Here is a 13,875-nt window from a genome sequence, read left to right on the forward strand (position 1 = left end):
CTGGATTTTTTCCCTAATTTCTGGGATTTATCCTTTAATTTTCTGGTTTTATTCCTTATTTCTGAAAATATTAACATTTTTCAGAAATTATTTAAGGAATTTCCTTATTTTTTCTGTAATTTTTCAGATTTTTTTTTTTTTTTTTTAAAATTTCGACCAGGAATCCATTCGACCAGGATCCTGGTCGAATTAACCTTCAGATTGCCCTGGTCGACAGGGTTTCGGGCAGGATGCTTTCGATCAGGAATCCTGGTCGAATTTCGGCCAGGATTTCCTCCCTTCGGTCAGGATTCTATTTCGATCAGGATTTTCTTCTTTCGGTCAGGATTCAATTTCGATCAGAATTTTCGGTCAGGATCTCCATTTTTGACCGAATTAACCCCCTTTTGGTTGCCCAGGTCGACGCCAATTCGGGCTCGAGGATTTCGATCAGGAATTCTTCATTATTTCTGGTCGAATTAGTCCTGGTCCTGGTCGAATTAAGGCCGTTTTTTACCCCTGATCGACAGGGTTTCGACCTCAGGCCATTCGACCAGGATTTCTTCGTGTTTTCTGGTCGAACAGGTCAGGAATATATACATATTTATATATATATTATTTATTTATTTATTTTCATACACTTGGATTTAGGCCCTTAACCCTGGGCTGAATTTGTTGGGCTGATCTTTGGGCTTATTTTTTCAACAGGGCTTTGGCTCATGGGCCTGATATAACCCCTTTCTTAAATATAGTGGGCCTTATCCCTGGGCCTCCAACTTCAATTATCTGGGCCCTTTTCTGGGCTTGTTTCTTATTGGGCATCTTTTCCACAGGCCTTGTTAATTGGGCCCCTAGTTTTTCCTGGTTTTTTGAAGATAATACTCACATATATTTTCTTCCAGATTTTGGACCCTGGTGCAGGGCTTTGATTTGAATATTTGGGCCCTTATCTGGGCTTGATATTTTTTTTTAGGCCCAATAATATTTAATTTCATTATTTTTCCTGAACTGGGCTTTTATTTTGGGTCAAACCTTTCACTGGGCTCTCTTCGGGTCAAACCTCTTACTGGGCTCTTATTTATAGGCTCCAAATTCTTCTGGGGTGTTTCTGGATCCTTCCAGATTCTTCAAAAAATCAAGTTTTCTTCTGATTTTTGCTAGAATTCTCTTGAATTTTCCAGGAATTTCCTGGATAATTCCAGAACCTTCTAAGTTTTGGGCCCAAATGGGCTTTTTAAGGCCCATTATCCCCCTTCCTTGGCTATATAAAGGTGGGGTGAGAGTTTGATTTCTCCACACCTCTCATTTCACCTCTCTACTCATTCTACAACTTCTCCTCATCCTTCCTCTAACTTTCTAACCTTTCCTCTCTCAAATCCCCTCCCTTAGTTTTCCAACCTCTCCTTCAGGCTTTTTCTAGCTTACTAATGGCTGACAAGAATTCTGAGAGGGCGGCAAAGATAGCCTCGGCTTCAAAACGAGGTAAGGATATCGATATTCGTTCTTCGTATATGTCTTTAATCGATATGATTAACACTAGGGGGGATGAATATCCCTCCACTACACATCTCGACTCTTTTAATCATTGTAATACTTGGCACAACATAGACTTCAATAAACTAAATGCTCGTTATAACGTCCTTCCTCCTCTTAGATTAGTTCCAGTCTCTGGTGGTGATCGTACTTGCCACTGGAGACCCGATACTCTTTTCATTTACACAGATGCCCTTAATGCTGGGCTTAGGTTTCCTTTTCACCCCTTTATTCCTCATCTTTTGGCTGATTTACAAATCAACCCGTGTCAGCTTCCTCCAAACGCCTGGAGGAACATTCTATGTTTTATGGTCTGCTGTCTTAGGGAGGGCTTTCCTCTTTCCGTAGCTATTTTTAGGAAAGTCTTTCAGTGTTACAATAGTTCTTCCAATATCTGCGGCTGGGTCTATGTCAAGCAAAGGCCCAAAAGCAAACATATCTTTAACAGCGCCTCTATTCCTGATAATAATCAAAATTGGAGGAATAGTTTCGTCGGGTTACGTTGGGAGAATGGTGACTGGGGCACACTTTTTCGATCTTCTTTTGGGAAGGTCAGTGATGGTAGCCTCAAATCCATTCACTTAACTCCTGAAGAAACTATTATTTATAATGGGCTTACTCAGGATGATGGCTCGACCACCAGCTGGACTCTCTTAGAGGAGTTTTCCCTGATTCATGTGGGACTATCCTCTGTTTCTCAACAGGGTATTTTTCTTCCCTTCTCAATTTTACTTCATTTCATGCATTATTAACTTCACTTATTTTGTCCTTTGCTTTGTTTCAGCTGCTAAGGAGATTAACGAGGACAATGTTCCTTTGGTTGAGGAAACAGCTAGGATGAAGAAAGCTCGGCTCGCAGGCCTAGACACCCGGGGAAAGGCCACGGAGCCTATCTTTTTGAAGAAGCACAAAGAGCCTATAGGGGAGGCCTCAACTGAAGGAGCTGGAGGCCATGGTACTCCTATCACTGCTGCTGCCCCTACTGCTGCTGCCACAGGCGCCTTTCAGCCTCTCTGGGGATTCCGCCGAGGGGACACCGTAGTTGGTTCCACGAAACATGCTTGGGATTGGTCTTACCATAGCGTGACCCCCAAGGATTTTACTGATGTGGTGGCCACCCCTGATCTTGAGAGGATCAAGCTCATGGGAGCTCAGTCTCTGGCTTCGGTATGCCTTCTCTTTTTTGAACTTATTTTTCGTTCTTGTAGCATTTTCTTGCCTTATACTTTGTTAATTGCTTTGTTTCAGTCTAACGCCTATTTTCAAGGCGCTGTGAGGCAAGCCGAATCATGGAAGCGGGCTTCTGATAAGGCCGATAATGCCCTCAGGAGGCAACAGAAGAAGTACGCTACCCTGGAGAAGAAGCTCAAGCGCAAGGAGGAAGAACTCGGAGAGTCTAACGCCGAGCTGGTGGTACTTCGGGCGGAGAAGGATAAAGCTATAGACAACTATCTGGACTCGGAGGAGTTTGCCCAATCCATGAGGATTAGGGATGATTCAGTCTTTCCTGGGTTTTTTAGGACTGGTTGGGACACGGCCCTTGGGACCGTGAACGAGGCTTGTCCTGATATTAACCCGGCGGACTATATCTGCCCTGATGACGAGGCTTTGCTACAGAGGTTTCATACCCGAGTAGTTGTCTCGGACCATGTTCCTCAGGATCCACTCCTTCCTCCTCCCGAGTCTTCTTCCAGACCTGCTGAGGACGACAGCTCTTCCTCCTCCTCCGAGACGACAGAGACATCCAGCGAGAGTGGAGAGGACGATGATATGGATGCCGAGGGTACTTCAGCTCCTTAGAGCTTTTTCAGCCCTGCGTGGCTTGTTTTTTTTTATTTTCGAGACTTTATTTATCAAACTTTTGTAACATCTATCAGATCTATTTCATTTATCACCTTTTATGCTTGCATCCATGCATTTGATTTTTATTTGTTAGGCCACAAACATACTTTGAAGAACTCATGAATTTCATAAAATTGTCTGGGATTCGTCCCTTACACAAGTCTTAATAAACTTCGTAATAAAACTAAAACATATAAATCCTAAGCAAGCAAAGCTTCAAGGTGCTTTTCAACCTACTCGCCATCCTGACGAGTGAGAATCGTATCCGGCTTCCCTACACATAGTAAACCTTCAGGTTTTGTGCATGCCAAGTTCTCGGGACTTCAAAACCATCCATAGTCTCTAGCTTGTAGGTTCCTCTACCTTGAACACTCTTGACTCTGTACGGCCCTTCCCAATTCGGGGCAAGCTTCCCTTTTTGTCCTACACCAGATGCTTCTATCTTCCTCAAGATTAGATCGCCTTGTTTAAAAAACCTTTCTTTAACCCTTAGGTTGTAGTAGAATGAAGCTTTTTTTTGATATTCTACTATCTTTGCATGTGCTTTATCTCGCACTTCATCAATTAAATCCAGGGCTAATCTCTGCCCTTCCTCATTTTCTTTCTCATCGAAAGCCTGAATCCTTGGAGAGGAATGTGATATCTCCACGGGAACTACTGCTTCCGCCCCATATGCCAACATGAAAGGAGTTGCATCTGTCGTGACTCTACAAGTAGTCCTGTAGGCCCATAATATTGGAAGTATCTCATCTACCCAATTATTTCTTGACTTCTCGATCCTCTTCTTTAGTCCATCCAGGATTATCCGATTTGCTACCTCTGCTTGTCCATTGGCTTGCGGGTGAGCCACAGAGGTGAATCGTAACTCAATTTCATTTTCTTCACAATACTTCTTGAATTCCTCATTGTTGAATTGTGTTCCATTGTCAGTGACAAGGATACGGGGAATTCCATATCGGCACATAATGTTTTCCCACAGGAATTGTGCAACCTGCTTAGTAGTGATTTTGGCCAAGGGTTTGGCTTCGATCCACTTGGTGAAATAATCAATGGCTACAATCAGAAATTTCCTTTGTGCCGTGGCCATAGGAAAAGGCCCTAGAATATCCATCCCCCACATGGCAAAGGGAATAGGCGAGTTGATAGAGGTCAGCATCTCAGGGGGTTGTCTAACAATTGGTGCATGCTTCTGACAGCAGTCACACTTCTTTACATATTCTTTGGCATCAGCCATCATTTCTGGCCAATAGAAGCCTAAACGAGTTATCTTATGAGCCAAGGCCCTGCCCCCGAAGTGTTGTCCACAAATACCTTCATGCACTTCTTCAAGAGCCAAGCGTGCCTCATCGGGCCTGAGACACCTCAAGTAGGGAACCACGAAAGATCTTTTGTAAAGAATCCCATCTATCAAAGAGTATCTTAGTGCCCGAACAGTTAACTTCCGTGCTTCAGTTGCATCACTTGGCAACCAACCGGTCTGAATGTGAGCCTTGATGGGATCAATCCATGACGTCCCCAAGCCTATGGGAGCCACTAGCTTAACATCTATGCTCCGTGTCTTCAAAACACGGAAGTACACACTTCCTGAACTTTCTTCAATCTCAGACGAAGCGAACTTTGATAGCGCATCTGCCTTAACATTTTCTTCCCTCGGAATGTGTTCAACATGGCATTCATTAAATTGGGTCATCACAGCCCTTACTAGGCGGACATACTTAGCCATCGTATCATCCCTTGCCTCAAATTCTCCCTTTACCTGGGATATGATCAGCTTCGAGTCTCCACGGACCTTTAAGTTTTTGACTCTAAGTGTCCCAGCTAGACCAAGGCCAGCTATCAGGGCTTCATACTCTGCCTCATTGTTTGTGGTTGGAAAATCTAACTTCATAGCATACTCAATTAAGAACCCATCAGGGCTTTGCAAAACCAACCCTGCTCCACTGGAATTTGTTTTTGATGCTCCATCAAAATAGAGAACCCAATATTCTTTCTCCTTGTCATTCTTCTCCCTGTCCCCATTGTCGACTCTCTTGTCTTGAGGTATGGTATCTTCCTGCCCCCCGACTTCTTGGTTGGGTATGGTACATTCCACCACGAAGTCAGCTAGTGCCTGGGCTTTTATGGCCGTACGTGGCTTATACTTGAGATCGAACTCTCCCAACTCTATTGCCCACTTAATCAGTCTCCCACTTGCCTTGGGACTGTGAATGATATTTCTCAGTGGCTGATTTGTTAGCACTTCAATTTGGTGAGCTTGAAAATAAGGACGCAGCTTTCTTGAAGCCATTACCAAGGCTAAAGCGAATTTCTCAATGGCTGAATAATTCAACTCAGCACCATACAAAATTTTGCTGACATAGTATACGGGTTTCTGGATTTTCAGTTCCTCCTTAACCAACACCGCGCTCAAGGCGCTTTCTGAAACAGCCAAGTATAAGAATAAAACTTCACTCAGAACTGGCTTGGCCAACAACGGGGCCTGGCCCATATACTTCTTTAACTCTTCAAATGCCTTCTGATTTTCCTCACTCCATACAAAGTCTTTAATGTTCTTTAATGACTTGAAGAATGACAAGCACTTGTCTCCTGACTTGGAGATGAATCGTCCTAGCGCAGCAACCCTTCCTGTGAGTTTCTGAACATCCTTGACAGTTTTTGGGGGTTCCATGTCCAGGATTGCCTTTATTTTATCGGGGTTAGCCTCAATTCCCCTCTTTGAGACCATCAATCCCAAGAATTTTCCAGATCCTACTCCGAAAGCACACTTCGTAGGATTCAACATCATCTTGTGGTACCTCAGGACCTCAAAAGCTTCCCTCAAATGGGTTATATGATCAGTCTTTACTAGACTCTTGACTAGCATGTCATCAACATAGACTTCCATAGTCTTCCCAATAAGATCCTTAAAAATTTTATTCACCAACCTCTGATAGGTGGCTCCTGCATTCTTGAGACCAAACGCCATAACAAGATAACAATAAACACCAAAGTCAGTGATAAATGATACCTTTGGAATGTCATTCTTATGCATTTTGATCTGGTTGTATCCGCTAAACCCATCCATGAAACTCAGCATCTCATGTCCAGCGGTGGCATCAATCAAAGTATCAATTCTAGGCAGCGGAAAACAGTCTTTGGGGCATGCATCATTCAGATCGGTGAAGTCTATACACATCCTCCACTTTCCATTAGCCTTCTTCACCATTACAGGGTTTGCTAACCACTCCGGAAATTGAATCTCCTCAATGAAACCGGCCTCTAAGAGCTTTTCCACTTCCTGCTTTATAGCCTCTTGTCTTTCCGGGGCAAAATTTCTTTTCTTTTGTTTCACTGTCTTCCGGCTTGGATCTACGTTTAGCTTGTGAGTAATCAACTCCGGGTCTATGCCTGGCATATCAGCTGCTGACCATGCAAACACATCACTATTTTCTTGCAAAAATTTCACTAACTTCCCTCTAAGGGGCTCCTCTAATGTGGCTCCAATGAAAGTCGTCCTCTCAGGATTCTCGGGGTCTAAAGGAACCGAGACCAATTCTTCTGCTGGCCTTCCTCTATTCTCATCATTTTCTCGAACATCCATATCTTCAATAGGAAGAACCTGCCCCCCGACTCCATCTGCCCTCAAAGAGGCCACATAACAGCTTCTAGCCATTTTTTGATCTCCTCTTTCTTCTCCAATCCTGTTTCGGGTGGGAAACTTCATGACTGAGTGGTAGGAAGAGGGAACTGCCTTGAAGGCATGTATCCCTGTTCTTCCCATGATAGCATTATAAGTCGAACTAGCCTTTACCACCACGAAATCCAGCATCTGCGTTGCTTGCCTTGGCTCCGTACCTATGGTGGTTGGCAATTTGATTATCCCTTCCACAGGACATTCTACTCCAGCAAATCCATATATCGGCATGTCGGTTGGTGTTAACTGGGAGTCGTTATACCCCATCCTTAGAAAGTGTCGTGGAGCAAGATATCCACAGAAGCACCATTATCCACAAGGACCCTCTTAACCGGGCTATTTCCTACTATTGGTGTTATGACCAGCGGGTCGTCATGGGGAAACTTCACACCCTCTAGGTCGGAATCATCAAAAGCCAATGTTACTTCTGTCCTGGCCCTCTTCGGGGCTTCTCCAACAATATACATAACCTCTCTAGTATATGCCTTTCTGGAATTTTTGGACAATCCAGCAGCAGTTGGACCTCCAAAGATCGTGTTTATCACAGGCCCTCGAGGTCTCGGCCCTCCATAAATGGTGTTTATAACTGGTCCTCTCGGCTGGGGGTTTCGCCCCTGATCGTCTTGGTCCCTCCTACGATCTTCAAAGTTCTTCCTTCCATTATTATTTCTGTCCCCTCCATCTCCAGTATACTTGTTCAATCTTCCTTTTCGAATCAAAAACTCAATTTCATCTTTCAATTGCCTACACTCATCGGTGTCATGGCCAACATCTTTGTGAAACCTGCAATACTTGCCCTTATCTAGCTTGGCGGGATCAGCCTTCAAGGGCTTAGGCCAGCGAATATCTCTGTCTTTCTCAATCTCCATCAAAATCTGACTTCTGGGAGCATTCAGCTTAGCGTATTCAGTGAACTTTTGCCCAGGTCCTCCCTTCTTGGGGGTTGAATCAGGGTTTTGTTCGGTTCTAGGATATTTGTCCTTAGCGATATACTCCAAATCAGTTTTTCGTTTCTTGCCTCCAGTGGGCTCATTACTTACTACGGTCTTCCTCATACTTTCTTCAACCTTGATATACTTCCCTGCCCTCTCTTGGAGCTGCAACATGCTCTCAGGGGGTCGTTTGGCCAAAGACATCTTGAAAAACTCATCCCTAGTTCCTTGTTGCAGTGCTATCATGGCTACCTTATCATCAAGGTCTGGGACTTTTAAAGCTTCCTTTGTAAAACGATTCAGGTAATCTCTTAAGGATTCCTTAGCTCCCTGCACAAGACTCATAAGAGATGCTGAACTTTTTTCATGGACTCTTCCACTGATGAATTGCTTAATAAAAGCCTGACTTAATTCTCTGAATGATCCAATAGAATTTGGGGGTAGGCGACTGTACCATCTTTGAGCCATACCCGACAGGGTTTGAGGGAAGGCCCAGCATTTTATAGCATCATTCACGGGTTGCAGCAACAGTGCATTAGAGAATGTCCTAACATGATTAGCGGGGTCTCTCGTGCCATCATAGGCTTTGATAGTGGGCATCTTGAATTTCCTTGAGATATGGGCATTCATTATCTCTTCTGTGAAGGGTGGAGTTGGATCGTCAGGATCTCCAAGGGGAAGGAGATTGCTTGGATCAGTTCTTGGGACAGTAGCCCTTCTTCTTACCGGACCATCCAGGTCTATGATAGGAGGAGGATTTCTCCCCCTAGGAGGTATGTGGGGTCTGGTGGCTTGGTGAGCCTCCAAATCACGCCTCAGCCTTTGGATTTCAGCCTCATGAGCCCTGATCTTTTCCTGCACTTCTTGGGGATTCACCCCTGGGGTGCTTTGGGGGCGTTGCCTTCCATCGGCCATTGGCTCTTTTCCAGGACGCCTCCTTCTCGGGGCCACTTCATCATCCGAAGATTCGGAGTCTCTCTCAGTGTATGGACCAGAAAATTCCCGATCCTCAGGGATAGGATCCAAACCTCGTATATAGGGGGGCGACCGCCCTCGTGCTTCACTTCGCCCAGCATATCCGCTTCCTCCAACCTCAGGGTGAAGGGGCATCCCATAAGGGGGGTTAGTAGTAACAACAGTTGAATATTCATACCCGACGGGTCGAGAATTCACAGGTATATGTACTTGTTGAACTTGAGGATTCGTACCTTGAATAGTCGGGGGAGTTGTCCCTTGTGGCTGAGGTTGAGTTGCCCCTGTCTGGGCTTCCCCCTGAGTAGATGCATAAGTTGAATGGGGAGGAACCTCTACGGTTGATGAAATCACCTGGGTTGTCTCTGATGGTGTTCCTTCCTCTAGAGCTCCAATTGTTCTCCGTGTTCTCGCCATGGTTGTTGTTTTTCCCACAGACGGCGCCAAATGTTATGGATAAAAAGCTAAGGTTATTATTTGCTGTATTTATTACTAAGATTCGGGAGCTCAAGGCCTTTAATGGCTGCTCTCGTGCTTCGTGACTCAATCTGCCTTTACGAGATGCCTACGTATCTCTGTGAATTAGAGAATCAAGCCAAAAAACGTAGTTCTGATTTGTGGGGTGAGGCCCCTTATATAGATGTTGGTGGTCCTTGAATTGGACTTGGTATAGGAGACTTGGTGGGCAAGTCTCATAATTAGAATGGACTTTGGAGTCCTAGATAGTAGGAAACTGATTCCTTATCCTTTTAGGTCCCCTTGAGGATAATCTATAAGGATTTATATCCTTATCAGGACTCTTCTCAATAGCTGATTTTTCCCTTATTAATTAATTACGAAATTAATTAATAATCAGGGCTTTTGGGCCTCTTTTATTCCATCAGACCTGATCTGGTCCATCAGGCTTAACCTTTCTGGTCTGAATATCATACATCTTCTTATTGGGCCTATCAGCCCATTAATTATAAAATCAGGACTTATTTATCCCTATCAGTGATGCAAGCATTAATCAAGATATTTATCCAAGATTAAACCTCCACCAAGTATTCTAATCACATTTTTAACCAAGTAATCAACCAATCAACTCCTTTCTTCTTTCCCCACCTTGTAGCTTCGACTTTTTCATGAAAAATGGAGGTTTAGAAATTCAAAGTCCAAGCTTGGCTCATTCATAATTCTCAAGGTAATTCCCATGGCTTCTTGATATTATAACTTAGTTATCCTAGAAGTTTGAGCTTCAAAAATCATGTCTTTCTTAGCTAATTAATTCATCAAAGATGATGATGAATAGTAATGAATAGTAACTTTCAAGAACTAACTTTGATTTCTTGATTTCTTTTGGAAGTTCAAGGTTGTTTAAGCTTAGATCAGGGCTCTCTTAGAAATTTCAAGGCTCTTTGATGGTATTAAGAAGCTCCAAGAAGGTATAACCAAGCTTTCCCCTTTGATTTAAGTTATAAGTTTGTATGAACTTGGATTGTAAATGGAGGTTTAAATGGTTGAATTAGTGAATGAGAGATTAAGCATGTTTAGTTATGTATGTATGTTATTGTAGTTAATTATTGAGCCGTTATTATACTTGGTATTAAAATTATGATTGATGGATGTTTTGACTTAGAAAATGGTGGAGTAGTATGTTGGTTTGTTTGTGGTTGATGTTTGGATTGTTGATTGGTGGTGATTTGATATTGAATTGATTTGGTAAAATTTGGGAATCGCTAAGGTATAGCCGTCATAATGCCCAATTTTCCTTAGACTGTTTTGTGCATGCCTTTTGCACCCGAACACTAACTACCATGAACTGACCATTACCATTATTAGATAGTTTATGATTCAATCTTCGTTTTGATATGTGGTTCGCTTGAATCCGATGTACGGTTTAGGAGAAACGACCGTTTTAAGTAACGACGTTTCGCGAACGAACCATTACCCCTCACCTTACTTTGAAACCTTGGTTAAGGCCCTTAAATGACTAATTGGAGTATGAAACAATTATGTAAAGTGGAGTAGGCAGTTGTAGAGTACTCGCGAAAGAATCGCCTAAAAATTCTTAATGGTTAATTTATTAAAAATGGTAGAGCCGAGGGTACTCAAATGACTTATGTGATTCGTTAAGCGTAGAAGTGACCATAAGCGAACGTTAGGGTTCAATTGGTTAAAGTCTAGTTTCTTAAGCGACCGGGGTTTAATTCCGACTTATGTTGTTGTTCATAGGTTATCGGACCCACTCTAAGCTTAAGTCTATCCGGGAACACTCAGGCAAGTTTTCTACCTGTTATACTATTGTTGTGATGTATATATATATATGCATTATCTTGTGATAAGTGCATGATTATTATTAGCAAAGTCTTGCGATATATTGGAGCATGTGATATGATATTTATATGCATGCCTGTTTCGTAATTTTGATATTCTATTATCAATTCAAATGCTTATAAGTTGCATAATACCTATGCTAGAGATAAGCAGTAGTTGCGTGTACCCTTAGTATAGGGGACCCAAAGGTGAACATTTTTCTAAACTGAGAGTCGATGTTCCCGAGTATAATATATATATATATATATATTGATATAGTTTTCAAAACTATTAATTGAATATGGTTTATTCGATAACTTTATTTTATTTAATGAATATTATTCTGAATATTCATTCGAGGACTTATGACTCCGCTTACTTTATTTAATGAATATTATTTTGAATATTCATTCGAGGACTTAAGACTCCGTTTATTTTATTTAATGAATATTATTTTTGAATATTCATTTGAGGACTTATGACTCCGCTTATTTATTAAATAATATTCTTTATTTTATTAAAGAATAATGTTTCGATATTCAAACTTATTTTCGATTATTCAAATAAAGATCGTACTTTCGTATAAGTATATCTTTGGTTATTTACTATTCATTTCAAGTATAAGTTTTAAAACTTCTACTTCAATTATTTTTATAAGGATTATCCTTTTGAGAATATTATTTAAATAATAATATTCAGATATTTTCTAATATATCGGGACTGATTTATTTCATTAAATCAGCATTACTCCAAACATTCTTAAAAATGTTTTCGAGTCTTCAAAATGATTTTAAAAGTTAGAGCGGATCCCAAAACTCGTTTTCAGATTTAAGATCTTCCTTTCGAAGGAGACTTGAATATTCGCTCAAAAATCTTGGGGATCCGGCTCTGTGGTGTATTTTATATTCGCAACGAGGTTGCTGTTTTGAGAAAACAATTTGATTACTTGCCCAACGTTCGGGAAGTAAGTCCATCTAATTGAGTCTGCATAAGCGACAGGCCGGGGTACGGTCTATGAAGGTGTAAGAGGCTGGGTGATAGTCCATCCACGCGTGAGTGGCCGGGTAACGGTCTAGCGCGAGGTCCTAATGCGGCCAGGTTGATGACCGGCGAGGAATTCATCCATCTACAGTAGAAAAAGTTACTTATTGGTATCTTCGCCTGATCAGCAAGATATCAGGTTTATGCCAAGGTTTTCTCCTTTCCAAATTCATTGGATATTGCAACTCTGTTTATTATTTTCATAACAGAGGTTTTAAAGGAGTGTATAAAATGTATATATATAGGTGTATATATATATCGGGACTTAATGAAGTATCTCGTAACTTAATTATTTATAATGATATTTCAAGGATTGAATCTATTCAAGTCTTATCTTGTAGTCTCATCTATGTAATGAACTTTTGAAACTGATTATAACTTGAACGGTGGTAGTTCAAGTAGTATTTGGGAAAGATATAAGTATATTGGGGTATCTTGTAACTTCATCTTTTCAACTTATATCTGGTTATTGATTATCTTATGCATGACAAAAATTTTCAGAAAAACGTTGAGACAATGTTAGATATATGAGATCACCTTGCAACGATATTTTTATACAGTTATAAACTGGAACTCTGTGTATATTATACATGTCAGAGGATTTCAAAGATTGTGAAAAGTATATATGTATATATATACTGAATATTTTGTGACTTGGTCGCGTTAAGATAACAAACTTGGTTCATTTCTTCTTGACCAAGACTTTCATGAGTACTATGAGAATGCTCATATATTGTTAATTATTAAACATATTATTTCGGTGGGCTTGTTGCTCACCCTTGCTTTCTTCTTTCATCACACAACAACAGATAGATAAGATGAACATGATCAAGCTCCCAATTCGCGAGCGGATAGGAAATGTTCCGCAGTTTCCTGTAGGCGTTGATGCCGTTGTAGCTGAGGTAGGATCTACCAATAGGCTAGACTTTCAACTTTTGATATACCACACTTATGTATATTTATAAATTGTAATAATGGAAAAGAAATGTAAATTTATTCAGAAACCCTTTTAAGGTGTAATGACATATAATTGTGGAATAAAACGACTCGTGTTATTTTTGGATATTCATCTCTGAGACTATAACTTGTGGTGTGTGTGTTTATTGTGGGGTCACAGTACAGAGTAGTTGATTATTTATTAAGATTGGGTGTTATTAAGGGAAATGGAACTCGTGACAACCTGGATCCCCGACCCCGGATTTAGGGGTGTTACACCAGGGATCCTCCCCATGACTGCAAGCGACTAAGTCCCACACCGGCATACTGGTTATCTGTTGTGTTGTGTCATTTAAAAGAAAGCAAGAGTGAGCTATAATGCCCAGCATAACAATGTACGGTATGAAAATGACTGTATGATAAACTCACGTAAAATATCATATTTGATATATACGTTTTCTTCAAAAATAGTTTTCCTTGGTGATACACACCTCTTTATGAAAACAATCCTTTAATGTATTTTATTAACCTGCGAATACCTTAATTGTAAACCCAACACCTAGGCTTGGGTTATGATATTGCATCACAATTCCAATTGGAAGAATAGGACATTCGTTGGAGCTACCGCATACAATGATCAGTCGTACTACGATAAAAGTGACCTTTTCAACT

The 13,875-nt window shown here is 41.3% G+C and overlaps 1 protein-coding gene across 1 annotated transcript in view; it reads left to right on the plus strand.

The window, feature by feature from the left end:
• Positions 1–2,000: 2,000 nt before the first annotated feature.
• Positions 2,001–13,875, plus strand: part of LOC141689775 (uncharacterized) — a 103,124-nt gene continuing 91,249 nt past the window's right edge. The window contains exons 1-3 of the mRNA XM_074494167.1: positions 2,001–2,217; positions 2,297–2,679; positions 2,761–3,131. Coding sequence (XP_074350268.1) covers positions 2,350–2,679; positions 2,761–3,131 — 701 coding nt within the window. The 5' untranslated portion in view covers positions 2,001–2,217; positions 2,297–2,349. The remainder of the gene's footprint in view (positions 2,218–2,296; positions 2,680–2,760; positions 3,132–13,875) is intronic.

Source organism: Apium graveolens, chromosome 2 (assembly GCF_009905375.1).
Source record: "Apium graveolens cultivar Ventura chromosome 2, ASM990537v1, whole genome shotgun sequence".
NCBI classification, from domain to species: domain Eukaryota; kingdom Viridiplantae; phylum Streptophyta; class Magnoliopsida; order Apiales; family Apiaceae; genus Apium; species Apium graveolens.